General features: G+C 40.8%; 2 protein-coding genes across 9 annotated transcripts in view; one reads left to right on the top strand and one right to left on the bottom strand.

The window, feature by feature from the left end:
- LOC147376367 (myomegalin-like) overlaps positions 1-14,818 on the top strand; it is a 65,625-nt gene that overhangs the window by 11,765 nt on the left and 39,042 nt on the right. The gene's annotated exons all lie outside the window — the stretch shown is intronic.
- On the bottom strand, positions 191-9,171 carry FCGR1A (Fc gamma receptor Ia). Its single transcript, XM_086392344.1, has 6 exons — positions 9,072-9,171; positions 8,665-8,685; positions 7,646-7,900; positions 3,615-3,866; positions 1,587-1,871; positions 191-762 (listed from the first exon to the last, which is right to left on the bottom strand). The coding sequence occupies exons 1-6, from the start codon at positions 9,100-9,102 to the stop codon at positions 557-559; spliced, it is 1,050 nt and encodes a 349-aa protein (XP_086248470.1). The 5' UTR covers positions 9,103-9,171; the 3' UTR covers positions 191-556.

Below are 14,818 nucleotides of genomic sequence, written 5' to 3'. Positions count from 1 at the left end.
TCTCTCATTCTCAGTCACCCAGATTCATTTGTGGGTTATAGTTCTTCTTTTTTTTGTTTATACTGTTTCCTCTTGTCTCCCTCATATCCTTCCCCTCTCTCTTTCTCTCTTTCTCTATCTTAATCTCTTACATATACACACACTTACTTTTCCACCCTGTCTCTGTAAATAAATTCTTGCTCATAAATAATAATTTGATAACAATAATTTATTATTTTAATAGGATAATCAGGTTAGACTTGACTTCCAAGTTTAAAAAAACTTTTTCTTTAGAGTAAGTCTTATAATCATCCTTGTTACCAACTTTTCCAGTTTATTTCCATTGAAGTCAACCTCATTTACTTGCTTTATTGAAGAGTTAGATGCCATGGGAGTTGCAGTTCTCATGTCTGTCAACATTTGGGTGTTTGTGCCCCGTGCTTACACAGAGAAGAGGGGAAGGGGCCTCTGGACCTCTGGGCACCCATGGCATGATTGCCACAGTCCACCCTCTCAGGGCTTCTCCTGGTGTGTCCTTTCTTACAGTTGTTCTTGTTTCTGACATTTCCGCTTTCTTTTAATTGTCTATGTTTTTGAAGGTAGGAGGTACCTCCTTCCCATGACCAGAGTCCAGAGAGTCCAAATAGATTTCTAAATTCCACATTTTCTTTCTTTGTAGTTCCTTATGTATTACAATACATAAAACACTGTCCACCAAAAACATTATCCCCACTGCCAGATAGAAAAGAAAATGAAACCAGACAGGAGTTGTTGACTGGAGGCCTGTAAAAGAAAACAACAGAGGATAAATGCTATTTAGAAACCAGAGGGATCTGGCTGAATTATGTTTGGAAGAGAAGGTTGGCTGAGACTTGCTATGTCTGTGCCTGAGGGAGACTCTGGGGCTTTGGGGGGCAGGAAGGAGCTGGTGGTAGCTGGAGCTGGGCTCTATGGTTATGGACAGGGGGCATGCTCCTCGTAAGAGCCTAACTGCCAGGGCCTTGCCAGTGCACTTACTTCCTAGTTTCAGCAACAACTGCTATCTGTGCCATTTAAAGATTAGAATTTAGTTTGAAGATAAACATTTTTCCCCAAAGAGTCTTTGTTCTGGAGCTCATATTCCCTCTACCTCAGCCATACGTAGACACTGTGGCAGGCAGGTATTCATGTGCAGTCCACAAAACCCCCGTCTCACCAATCTACCATGTGAGCTCTCTGAAGTAAAAAAAAACTGTACCCCAGTGTCTTTATATCCCCAGACCTATAAAATAGGAAGAATTCAATATATTTTTTATCAGATTATTGGTGAAAGAGGGAGGGAAGAAAGGAGGAAGAGAGACAGAAGAGAGAGAGAGAGAAGGCAGGAGAAAATACAGAGAAAGGAAAAGAAGGGAGGAAATAAATGGAGGAAGGAAAGAGAAGAAAGAGGAAAGGAAATTTAAGGAAGTTTATGAGGAGAACAGTGAAGTTTTGAATCAAGAGTGCAAAGACCTGTTCGTGGTTTTTTCCTGGGTGGGCTGTGAAAAAAGTGTCATGAGATCTCAGTCCCAGAGGAGGGAAGGGCATGTCTCCTTGTATATCAGTCAGTTCCCCTCGTTCCTACTTACCAAGCACCGGAAGCTCCAGCTCAGGGCTGCGCTTGATAAGATTCCCATCTCCTGTGGCAGCTTCACACCAGTATAGCCTACGGTCTTCTTTTTTAGCAATGAATGTCTGGTATTCAGAGGATGTGGTCCTGCTTATTAGGGTCTTGTTTCCCACATAGAAGGAGAAGTAAAGCTGCTGACCAGGCTTCTCTGAGGGCAACTTTGTTTCACAGCTCAGGTTGACCAGATTCCCCTCTTGGTGAGGGGATGAGAAGGATGTTCTCAGCACTGGGGCTGGAAATAGCTCTGAAGAAAAAGTTGATAGGGAGAGGGTGGCCTGCATCAGTGTCAAGGTTCTTTTGTTTGTTTTTTAACAGAAGATATACTCCTAGCCCCTTTGGGAAACCTGCCCCTAGAGAATATATCTATAAGACAGAGTTTCTCCACTTTCAGCAGAGAGGTATTCTTAGGATTTCCTCATAGACATACTTGCAGTTACTAGCTTGACCATATTATTCTGGGGAGAATACCTCTACATAGTTCATGCTTCACTGAATAGCCATGTCATTTATTATATGACCCTCTGGTAATGTTTAACCGGGAGTGGACACTGACACCCTGTCAGGAAGCATTTAACAGGAGGCTTCCTGTGTGCTGTTTTGGATCTGTCAGGAATTCTCTGCTCCTTATTAATTCCTGAATATTCAGGAATTAAGAGGAGAGGCAAGCCTGTCCCGGGACTGAGGAATCCAGGCATTTCCTTCGTTAGTTTTTCTATACAGTAATAAGTACCCTCTTCCTTTTTATGAACCATATGGTAAAAGTGGTTATTTACAACTCTCTTTCATATGGATGACCTCATGTTTTCTTGATAACTTGTAAGTTTTGATTTTATCTCTGCTGAAAATAGCTATCTTGTAAGACAGTATAAATACCTACACAATGTTGAATAAAACATCTTTGCTCCATCAGAGCTCTGGTCCCTGTGTCTTTCTTTCTCTTTCTTTCTCTCTCTCTCTCTCAGGCTATTTCTTTGTAGCACAGAGGCCCTCGGAGTTCACCCTCTCAAGAAGGTGCTCTGTGGCTTCACCCCATTGAGAGGGTGCCTGAGGCCTCCATGAACAGAGCAAGCCCTGTGCCAGGAGCTTTATTGGCTTTCTGTGTAAACCAAGGCATATCAGCCTCTTTCTCTCCTTTACTTTCTTATTGTCGACTCCGGACCACCAGGTTCCAGTCCACTAAGGACCTCAACAACACCCCCCCCCCAGCCAGTTCAGTGACTCAATACTTGTGTTTCTGACTCAAAAGATAATCTGGAGGGGAATTCCCTGGAGATCCAGTGGTTAGGACTCAGTGCTTCCACTGCAGTCAGGGCAGGGTTTGATCCCGGTCAGGGAAGTAAGATCCCTCGAGTTGTGTGGTGCAGTCAAAAAGACAGAAAGAGATAATCTGGGACAATAATTTTTTTTCCATAGGAATGAACTATTTTTCAGACACACAAAAGTTGCTAGTGGTTATGACTACTAAGATAAAGGCCATGAAAGAGTTATTTCAAGAACCACATGCAAACTAGGACAGAGGGAACTACTTAATTAGCAGATGTTCAGAGGGAAGTGGAACCAGAGAGGCCACGTGGTCCCTGGGAAATAGATGGAAAGTATAAGCACATCCTAATGTCTTCCTTACTATGGAATTTTTATTAAATTTCATTGAGTTATTTTCTAATAATCTTCCTACCTACCTTGAGTGCATCTCTGTTCCTTGCAACTAAAATAAAATGGGTGAAGTAGATTCCCACTATGGCATGGCCTTGACGTTAGCTCCTGGAATTAGTGATGGGGCACTGTGGTATACCGGAAAGAGCAATGGACAGGGACCCAAAAGACCTCAGTTATGCTCCCAACCCAGCCACTGGTCATTGTGTGGCCTTCTTAAAGGCAGTTTACCTCTCTGGAGTTCAGTTTCTTCACTTGCTAATTGAAGTGATAATTTATGATGGTTCTTCTGGTTCTTATAACTAATAGCTCTATGACTATTTAGATATAGTACCTTTTATAGTGATAGATACTCCTGCCGATGTGTAGCGACGCCTTCTCTCGCCCGAGCAGTGATAGATGCCATTGTGACTCAAGTTGGTTTGCAGAATGGTGAATTCAGAATTCTGATTAGAAAACCTAAAGGGCTTGCCATCTTTGTAGAAAAGCATTTTGTACACTGGCATATTCTTCCATGCATGACACCTCAAGGCCAGAGGGTCCCCTTCTGTGAAGACTCTGCTAGTGACCTGGAGTAGTAGCCAATCTGGAAAATATGGGCACAAAATGTGTGTATAAGGTGGCAGAGGTACAAGGAAGCCAAAGCTGGACCCTGTGGGTTTATCTTTTTTCACTTTGTAAAGTTCCAACTTTAGAACTCTGTTGAATTTAAGGTCTGTCTCCTGTTCCTCAAATATCTTTAGCTTTGCTAGGAAGAAAAGTAATCTTTACCAGCAGGCCCTTCTTACTTTTTCTTTCCAGGTCTCAGAAGTTGGTTGGGACAAAAACAGCTTACTCTATGTGGTAGGCAGCATTTTAAAATGCCCCCAGTGAGTCACATTCTTGCATGTGGCTAGAACCTATGACTTACTTCCAGTCAACAGAATATGGCAAAGTTTCTGAAATGCCACTCCTATCATGATGTTACATTATATGAGGTTGTCTTAGCTGACTGGGCTGCAGGAGACTCCTGCCAGCCTTGAAGAAGTGAGCTGACATGTTGTGAGAGGGCCTGTGTGAGGGCCACAAAGAAGGGGGTCTTCAGGAAATGAGACTGGCCTCCAGCTGACAGCCAGTAAAATGGCGGGGACCTCATCCTACAACTGCAAGAAACTGAGTCCTGCCACGGTCATGGGAGGTTGGAAGAGCTGCCAGGAGGAACATAGCCCAGTCAACACCCTGACTGCAGCCTCAGTAGAGCACCAACCAAGCTGTGCCAAGACTCCTGACCCATGGAAAGATAATAAATGTATGTTGTTTTAGGCTGCTAAAGTTGTGGCAATTTGTTACACAGCAATACAAAACTAATACATTCTAACTCCTGACTAATTTGTTAACGGTATCACACATACTAAGACAAACACACAGAATGGCAAGTGTATGTAAGTGTATGTATGTCAATGCTCACATATGTGCAAATCAGTGACATAGCTGATAAAAACAAACTCCAAATCAAATGAGCCCTCCCTTTTGATGTTCATCTCCATACATACCCCAAAAGGCCTACTTTATTTTATCTCCCTTGGGGCAGTTGGCTTAGCTGAATGAGGATGAGGTTCTTACAGGACGAAAGAGGAGAAGAGATAATAGTGCTTTTCCTCCCTCCAGAACTTATCTAAGAATGGACAGCAGGTATTCCGTGCTATATGGTGTATGGTTTTTACAGTCTAGGATGCTGCCATAGTGTTTCTAAATAGAATGAACATTCTTTATTCCCATATTTTCATTCCCAGCCAAAAGGTGCTCAAAGACTGCACTGCCCAAACACACAGACACCTTTGCTTTCTGCCTCCACACACACAGTGGGAAATTTTAACATGCTTCCATCAGAAACTGTCAAAACTACTAATAAAGATATAAATATTTGAATGATACAATTAATAGACTTGATTTCAGGATTTATAGAATGATGTACCTTAAAAAAAGAAAATTCACATCCTGTGCAAAGACACATGCAACAGTGATTAAAAAATGAGCACATAGTAGGCCACAAAGCAATTTTCAACACACATCAAGGAACTGATACCAGATTTAACACAAATTTTGACCAAAATGCTACCTAATATATCCAGAATATACAAAGAATCACATGAATCAGACACAACTTAGCAACTAAAACAACAGTAAAATACATGTATAAAAATGTTGGACTGAGCAACTGAGCACATACACAGTATTAGAAGTCAGTGTTGAGGGTAGTGACAAGAAATCGGCAAGAGGGAATTTCTGTGATTCTAGAAATGTTCTGGCTATGATCAATAGGGTCACAAAGAGTTGGACATGACTGAAGCAACTTAGCTTGCAAGCACACATGATATACTTCAATAAAAGTTTTACATTAAAATATATATAATATATGTAAAGTCACTCAGTCGTGTCTGACTCTTTGTGACCTCATGGACTCTACAGTCCATGGAATTCTCCAGGCCAGAATACTGGAGTGGGTAGCCTTTCCCTTCTACAGGGGATCTTCCCAACCCAGGGATGGAACCCAGGTCTGCATTGCGGGCAGATTCTTTACCAACTGAGCTATCAGGGAAGCCCAAAACATAATGTAAAAGATATATAGTATACTGTAACAAATAATGTAAAAGATATTTTTCTCAATAAGTCATCAGTGGAGAAGGAAACGGCAACCCACTCCAGTATTCATGCCTGGAAAATCCCATGGACCGAGGAGCCTGGTGGGCTACAATCCATGGGGTCGCAAAGAGTCGGACATGACTGAGCAACTTCTGTGTGTGTTTGAAGTTCAAGAGTCTGTGCAGAAGCAAAGAAAATGGCCCCTTCCCAGCCCTAGCTCATCTTTTGTTATTTGAACTATGAAATGTTTCTGCTTCTGCTTGAATTATACAAAATCTCATGTTTAAACAGTTCTGTCAGCTTCCCTTACCTCTCTCGCATAGGAACTGAGTCTCGGAGTCTTAAGAGACACGTAAGAAACATCTAGCATTTGCTCTGACACTCTCAACATTTCCTTGGCTAAAGCACATTTCCTCCAAAAGCACCCTTGTCTACATAAATCTAATTCTGCCTCCAGTATGAGTTAACTTTTGATTAATAATTACAAAGAAGTTTTAACATTGCTTTTGAATAACTGAATCACCCAACTGAATGATTTGTCCTGAATAATGAAACATTTTGCCCTAAAAAATACTACAGTCTCCATTTCTTGATAAGTAGGAACCTCTTACAGATTTAAGTGGGTGGAGATTGTTTTCTCTGCTTCCATTCACCAAAGTTTTTAATTCTCAAAGTCTCACAGTAATTTCATGTCCAAAATATTATATTACCAATATATGTGAAATGTGCCCCAGACTATGTGTATAAAGATGTTTACTGCAGGCACTGATTGTAAAAGCAAAAATGGAAACAGTAGAGGTTTACTAATATAATGGTTAATTATAAAAGTTGGAAGTAGATTTCTATTGATATAAACAGACAGCCAAAGTATTTTAAGTGATAAAAGTAAGGTGTAAGATGTATATGGAGTATTCTATCAACCACTTTTAAAAACAAATGTATATATACTAACAGTTTCATTTTTGTGGAAGGTAACTGCAAGACTTGGGAGTTCATATACATTAACAGTTTCGTTTTTGTGGAAGATAACTGCAGGACTTGGGGTTTGGGTGGGAAGGAAATGTGATTGTTCATTTCTCTGAATTACTATTTACTATGTGTGCAGGCATAACTTTTTTCAACAGAAAGAGATAACTTTGAAAAATAAAGTCTTAGTAGGGTATCTAGATTAAAACTTAGACCCTAAGGACTGCAGGGAGATCCAACCAGTCCATTCTAAAGGAGATCAGCCCTGGGATTTCTTTGGAAGGAATGATGCTAAAGCTGAAACTCCAGTACTTTGGCCACCTCATGCAAAGAGTTGACTCATGGAAAAGACTCTGATGCTGGGAGGGATTGGGGGCAGGAGGAGAAGGGGACGACAGAGGATGAGATGGCTGGCTGGCATCACTGACTCGATGGCCGTGAGTCTGAGTGAACTCCAGGTGTTGGTGATGGACAGGGATGCGATTCATGGGGTCGCAAAGAGTTGGACACGACTGAGCGACTAAACTGAACTGAACTGAAGAGCTGCCCTAGATGAGGTGTTGTTGGGCACAATTTAAGAACCCTAATGTTATGTTTTGAGTATCTTGACTTTTACCTGGTAGACACATAGAGCTGAGACGCATACTCAGATAAATCGGTACACACACGCGCGCGCACACACACACACACACACACACACACACACGGCATCCAGGAAGGAGAAAACACCAATGAAGACCTGGTGATTTCTAGCCCTCCTGTTCCATGCATACTCACCACTGTGGATTTCTAGCTGTACTGGGTCACTTAGCATTGAGAGGCCTGTCTGGCACTTGTATTCACCACTGTCATCGAATGTAGCACTGTTAATACTGTATCTGGGGGCCAGGGTCTTGATGGCTGTGCCGTTGAGAAACCACTGTGTAGCAGTGTCCCCAGGCTGGTGGGGCCCCTCACACAATAAGGTTACATTTTCTTCTTGGAATACACTGACCCATGGAGGCTTCAAGGTGATCACTGCCTTTGTGGGGTCTGCTTGGGGATTAAAAGAAAAGAAGAAGATCAAGTGGAATAAAAGGGAAGTCTGAGCAACTGGCAAGATATGGCTAGCACAATGAAAAAAAAATCCAGTATCAATACTCAGATTGAAAAATAGGCAAGTAGAAAACTACAAAAGCTAACCATTAAGAGTATCCAGATCCTGCAGCAGAGTTCTATTCATGTTATTAAATCTGCATCTGGCTATTGGAGATTTGGGGTTCCTGAGAAATAATTGACTAATTTAGGTCTCGGTAAGCACGAAGCATGGTTTTAAACTAGGGCAAACTGACTGGAGCTGATTCTCCTATCTTCTGTACTGTTCTGTCTCTGAAGGTTAACCTCAGACTTTAATTAGCATCTGTGTTGGAAATCTATGTTCAAACTCTACACTTTGAAACCTTCAGTACCTGTTTGTTTTTTTCTGAGGAGAAGTAAAAAACAAATAGTTTTCGTCTAAAGGGGAATGGTGTGGGGGGTATTGGAAAACACAGCAGAACTACATCTATGCTTTTGCAATTTTGGTCCTTTCTTATTATTATATACACATTTTTTAGGCATTTAATCAAGAGATCAGGGTGCATTTGGAAAATTTTACAGAGAAACCTTAAAAACCAGGATTTGGTCACAATCATACTCTGAATATAGGGAATTTTACATCATTTATAAATCTTTCTCCTTTCTGTCCTCTCCCTCTACTCTCTTCTTTAGAATAAGGGGACCCATTCTGTGACAGGAAAGGAAGTTGAGTTACTCACCCACTTGCTCAGCAACTGGAGCTGTAAGAGACAAAGAACAGAGACATCAGTTGGTCAGTGGGAGATGACAAGGAAGGGAGAATTGAGGAAACAATTAACGTGGACTGAATTTAGGTCTCTTGAGTTTCTCTTTACCCACTTTTCCAAAATCGGGTACAGGTGATAATGAACAGCCTACAGATGGTTATTCGTGGGGCTTTATTTTGACATCCTGCTTCCAGGCTTATTGTTACCTCAGAGTTTCCCTCCCCAGTTTTTTGATACAATAGACACGAGTAAACCATGGAAGCACAGAAACAGTTGTCTCCATACTCATGAGTTCTAGCCTAGGATACCAAAGGAAGACAAAAAGTCCTGAGTCCCCACAGCCAGAGCCTTCTAGTTACCCCTTTCTAAACCCAACTTACCCCCAAGGATCAGAGCTATCATGAGCCACATCTCCAATCTGACAGGAACAGTGAAATCTGTAACACACAAGGCATGAAAGTTTCTGTTTGGGGTTCTGGAGTCAAGATTAGAAAAGAGGAAGGAAACCGCTTTTCATCATGCTCCTTTTCTGGGAAACGCATCCCTAATTCTTGAGGCATGATCTCATTTTCATACTTCTAGGCTCATTTCCCCAGTTTGACACTCTGGATTTTGGGTTTATGGAATTTATAGAATCCAAGGGAAGGGCTAAAGTTTTGACATTCTCTTCTGATTATATTCTCTCTCCACCAATTCTGTTTCTTGGGGCTAGACTACGGCAAATCTCCATTTAAAAAAAAAAATTGGTTCAAAGACTGGCTAATGCCTTCAAAACCTGATCATTTGAATCCAGATTATCTATATCAGTGTTGATGAGGCATGTGAAGAGTTACTCATCTGTGCAAACCAGCCTCTGTACCTCTGGGAAAACATGCAGGATTTAATATCCTATTTTGGTTTTTAAAAAAACCATCCCCTAAAAGACAATATGAATTTGGGATATTTATCTTGGCTGAATCCAAGGAAATTCAATATTTAATGTGAGTACTATAGAGAAGAAAAATAACTCATATATATGGGTGGAAATATCCCTCAGAGGGAGTTTCAGAGTCCAGATGGGAAGCCCTTATGCCACCAAAGTGAGCTCGTTCCTGAGTCAGAGTTGCAAAGATACAAAGAAATTTTTAGGTATTCTGTTATGAGAGAAAGTAAACTAAACAGAAACAAGGATGAATTCAACGAGTACAAAGAGAGACTTGGGTAGCAATCTTACAGACAGACAATTTAAAATGATGACAAATAACGTAGATTAAATTACTGGCTCCAATTTCTTATCGCTCCTCGAATCTACCCCATCTCTACAGCTTCATGAGAGGCTGGGGGTATTTCTCTGACCCTTGGATTTGGCTCATCCACGTGATTTTCAGTGACCAATGAAACGTGGATGGAAACAGATGTGTTCATTCTGAACCTAGGCCTTAGGAAGCTTCACGTATTGTCTCTCATCCTCTTATACTTCTGTGATTGTCATGATAAGAATGTATTCTGGCTAACTAGCTCTGTTGTGAGGTGGAGCTATCCTAGCCCTGAAGTAGAGCTGCTCCATCTGCCCTGCAAATTTCTAGTGAGAAATAAATGCTTACTGTTTTATGCCACTGAGATTTTGAAATTATTATAGCTCTATAGCTGACTTATAGAATGAAAAGCAAGAAAGAAAGGTCTAAGAATAACTCAAGATGTTCTGGGAGAGATGGGAGAAGCCTCAGCTCACTCCAGTTTACTCTCGAAGTCTGTATTCCAAACTATTATACTATTTTGTCTCCAAAGTTTTCCATTGTGTAGCTGTACCATACTTTATTTCACTAACGTCTCTTCATAAATGTTATTTCTAATGTTTTACTGTTAAGACCAGCACTGCAATGAATAATCTTATCTTTAAATAGTCAACTTGTTATTCCCATAGGTGCAGTCCTAGAATCAGCATTGCTCTGCCAAACAAAATGTACATTCCACCCCCCAAACCCCAACTTTGGAAAGATTGTTAGGTTGTCTGTTATCATCATCATTTCATGTAGCTGTAGAGTGCTTATTATATGCCAGGAAAACATGCTCGATATGTATTTTCTCATTTAATCCTCACTGTAAACTATGAGTAGACACACTGTTCTCTCCATTTTATAAGCAAAACTAGCCAGAGAGGAATTTGGTAACTTGACCAAGGTTATAAAAAGTAGGGGCAGGATTCAAAACCAGGCAGTTTGATTTCCTTTGCATTCTTACCAGTAGATTATAACAGTACCTTCTTCATCCCTTACAGTTCCTGCTTTCTAGCAAAACAGCTGCTGCTTTGAAAATGAGTCAATGTGTTTTACTGACCAGGAAGATATGGGGGAAGAAGTATTGTTACAGAAAAGGAATGAAAGAAATTCATAACCTGGAAGGATGAAATACTTTTTTTCTAGTAAGCATCTATAATTTCCAAAATTTGAGGATGTAAGTTTGAATTCATGTAAAAAAGAGCAATCGTTTTAACTAAGGCAGGGAGTAGTCTCTAATATTTAATGATCATTGTATGTCATGATGCTCACAAGAGGCATTAGGAGAATTTACATCTGTAAAAAATTCTTAGGAGCAGTTAAGTAAGAGGATGACAAATGCTAACTCAGGGAGGACTGAGGTGGTTCTTAGTTACAGCCATATTCTTCCCCTTTACACTCAATCCGCTAGATCTCACTTCTATTTCCAAGCCTTAGTTCAACCATAGAGACATCACTGCCCCAAACACGGCCCAGCCTTCAGTTCTGTCTCTACAGTTTCAAGAACTATGAACTATGAAACCAAATGAAATAGATAAGATTAGAGGCCTAGGAGTGCAAGGACTTCCTGGGATCATATTATTATTCTCCCTGTTTTGGTTAGGAATATTTTATCCTAGCTCAAATAGATGGCAGTTCGTTCAGTTCAGAAAACTCACGTGGGGAAAGGCCATTTCCAGCATCAGATTTGTGGCATTCTCCTTCTTCCCTAAGGTAAGTGAGTTTAAGGGTGCTTTTTCTTTCATACATACTAAAAGAAAAAAATTATTTCCCCTACTCATGACACTTCGGATACCAGATGTATGAATTCCGCCCCCCACCGCCACAATAAGCAATTCTGATACTAACTACTCAAAGTGTAGACCCCACATGGCCAGGGCTCAGTCCCACAAGACTGCCCCCCACTTCACCTGTGCTTCTGACTGACCAGCTGTGAAATAGGAGTTCCCACAACCTCCTCTTCACGTTTGTAAAAATTATTGATGATATCAAGTTGGAAAGAATGAAAGAAAAAGGATACTTTTACACTGTGTCAATGGAAGTAAATTGGAAAAGTTTGAAATATATATATATATAAAGCAGTGTATAAGCAAATTTGAACTTTTTTCATTAGGTTAGTCTATTATGTTGAGCCATATGAAACTGCCAATATTGAAAGATTTTGACTTAAAAGTGGACTTAATGACAAATCAAAAGAAACCATCAATATTGAAACACAAAAAACGAAAAAAGAGTGAAATGTTTTCATATTTTCAGGAGCACCTGGGTCAGAAAAGAATTGAACCAGACCAAAATTTATTTTTCATCTTGGTAGCTCCATCTACTGGTTAGATAAGGCAAGAACTTCCCTCCTACGTAGGACATGAGGGGTAGGTGGCGTTTCAACTCCTCTATCAATGTTGCTACCTCCTAAGAGAACACTCTTCCTTTCCTGGTTCCCAATCCATATACTTCACTGTCATTTAAGGGAGTATTTTATTGTGTTTGATGTCTTCAAAGACTACTTTTCACCTAAAAATTGAGAATGTGTTCCTAAGCCATACTTTCTAGATATTTTGAAGCAGGAAATGAGATAACCATCCAAATAGGAATGGTAACCATTTCCAGATGCAGTGTTAAATAATGCACGACTTACTGAACAGGCTTTATGATAGAAATGCTAGAGATTAGGTTTCTTGGGTCCTAAGATAGACTTTTAGAAACTAACCCTTGAAATATTAGAGATATTGGAGTTATCATAGAGACTGTAAAGCAGTTATGTCTATATTGTTTATGAAACAATTGAAAAATCTGAAAATACTAACTCAAAAAACTACATGCATTCCCATGTTCACTGCAGCATTATTTATAATAGGATGTGGAAACTATAATTGTCCATCAAGAAATTAATGGATAAAGAAAATTCAGCATACACACATACACAGAGGAATATTATTCAGCCATAAAAAGATATGAAATCTTGCCATCTGCAACAACATGGATGGACCTTGTGGACATTATGCTAAGTGAAATAAGTCTGATGGAGAAAGATAAATACCATGTGATCTCACTTCTATGTATTGGACTGGCCAAAAAGTTTGTTTGGGTTTTTACATAAAACCTTAAAAGAAAAAGAGGGGGGCTTACAGTTACAGAGAACAGATTGGTGGTCACCAGAGGTGGGTAGTGAGTGGTGAACAGAATGGGTGAAGGAGGTCAAAAGGCACAGATTTCCAATTATAAAACACGCCATTGGGATATAACGTGCAGTATGGCAACCATGAGGCTTCCCTCATATCGCAGTTGGTAAAGAATCCACCTGCAATGCAGGAGACCCCAGTTCAATTCCTGGGTTGGGAAGATCCACTGGAGAAGGGATAGGCTACCCACTCCAGTATTCTTGGGCTGCCCTTGTGGCTCAGCTGGTAAAGAATCTGCCTGCAGTGCAGGAGATCTGGGTTCTGGAAGATCCCCTGGAGAAGGGAAAGGCTACCCACTCCAGTATTCTGGCTTGGAGAATTCTGGCCTGGCTCACAAAGAGTTGGACATGACTGAGCAGCTTTCACTTTCATGGCAATTATAGTTAATTGTACTGTATTGCATATTTGAAAGTTGCTAAGAGAGTAAATCTTAAAGGTTCTCATCACAAGAAAAAAATTATGTGATTAATGTTAACTAGACATTGCAGTGATCATAATGCAACATATGCAAATATTGAGTCATTATGTTGGACACCTGAAACTAATATAATGTTGTATGTCTATTATACCTCAATAAAAATTTGTCTTCATTGAAAATTTGGAAGAATTTTGCTCATTTAGGGAGTTTTCTTGGTAGTGGTGATGGTTTAGTTGCTAAGTTGTGTTCGACTCTTGCAACCCTATGGACTGTAGCTCCCTAGGCTCCTCTGTCCATGGATTTTCCCAGGCAAAAATACTGGAGTGGGTTGCCATTTCTTTCCCCAGGGGATCTTCCAGACCCAGAGATTGAACCTGTGTCTCCTGCATAATAGGCAGATTCTTTACTGCTGAGCCACCGGGAAAGCTGCTGTTCAGTGGCTCAGTCATGTCAGAATCTTTGAGACTCCATGGACTGCAGCACGCCAGGCTTCCCTGTCCTTCACCATCTCCCAGAGCTTGCTCAAACTCATGTCCATTGAGTTGGTGATGCCATCCAACCATCTTTGTCCTCTGTTGTCCCCTTCTCCTCCTGCCTTCAATTTTCCCCAGTATCAGGGATTTTTCTAATGAGTCGCTCTTTGCATCAGGTGGCCAAAATATTGGAGCTTCAGCTTCAGAATCAGTCCTTCTTAGCTAGTTCTTAGCTGCAACTAAACATTCAGAACCCTAAGGCTTTCATAGGCCACATATGGCATCAGTCTACTCAGAAAGATAAAAGATAAGAACTACAGCTTCCTTGCAAGCCAACCTCAGGCATCATTCTTCTGTGGGAATAGTCCTTGCAGCAGTCAGCACTGTCACCCAAGATATATTATCCTGGTTCTCTGCCCCTCACTTTCTAGTCTTGGACAGCTGGTGTGAGGTGTACGGCAACAAGATACAGTAGAGCCATGCTGGCTTTTAAACTCCATGTCCCAGGAACCAATATCTGTTGCAAAACTTCACAGAGTAAGCAGATAGGGTAGGGAGGTGCCTGGAAAAAGAAAACCAGGCATAGCTTTCTTGACATAAGAGAAGCCATTTTTGGCCTAAACCATTTTGTGATCTAAGCCTGGCCACAGAGTCAGGGGAGACTGTAGGAAAAAAAAAAAAATCAACCCAGGATGACACTGTCTCTGGCATGCAGATGAATAGATGGATGGTGGTGCCAAATTCATTGCCTGCTCTTGCCCAGCTTTCAGCTGCTCTTTTGTCTCTGCTGCCCACAGTGAA

Source organism: Bos grunniens, chromosome 3 (genome assembly GCF_055505025.1).
Source record: "Bos grunniens cultivar Pamir isolate PY7600 chromosome 3, Bosgru_T2T1.0, whole genome shotgun sequence".
Taxonomy (NCBI): domain Eukaryota; kingdom Metazoa; phylum Chordata; class Mammalia; order Artiodactyla; family Bovidae; genus Bos; species Bos grunniens.
Note: the sequence above shows the minus strand (reverse complement) of the source record. Positions and strands in the feature narration are given on the sequence as shown.

Coding starts and splice junctions, on each gene's coding strand:
- FCGR1A (XM_086392344.1), bottom strand. CDS start 9,102: ATGTGGCTCATGATAGCTCTGATCCTTGGGG. Junction 7,901..8,664: donor TCCAGTTGCTGAGCAAGTGG/GTGAGTAACTCA, acceptor ATCCCCAAGCAG/ACCCCACAAAGGCAGTGATC. Junction 1,872..3,614: donor AGTATCTATCACTATAAAAG/GTACTATATCTA, acceptor CTTTTTCTTCAG/AGCTATTTCCAGCCCCAGTG.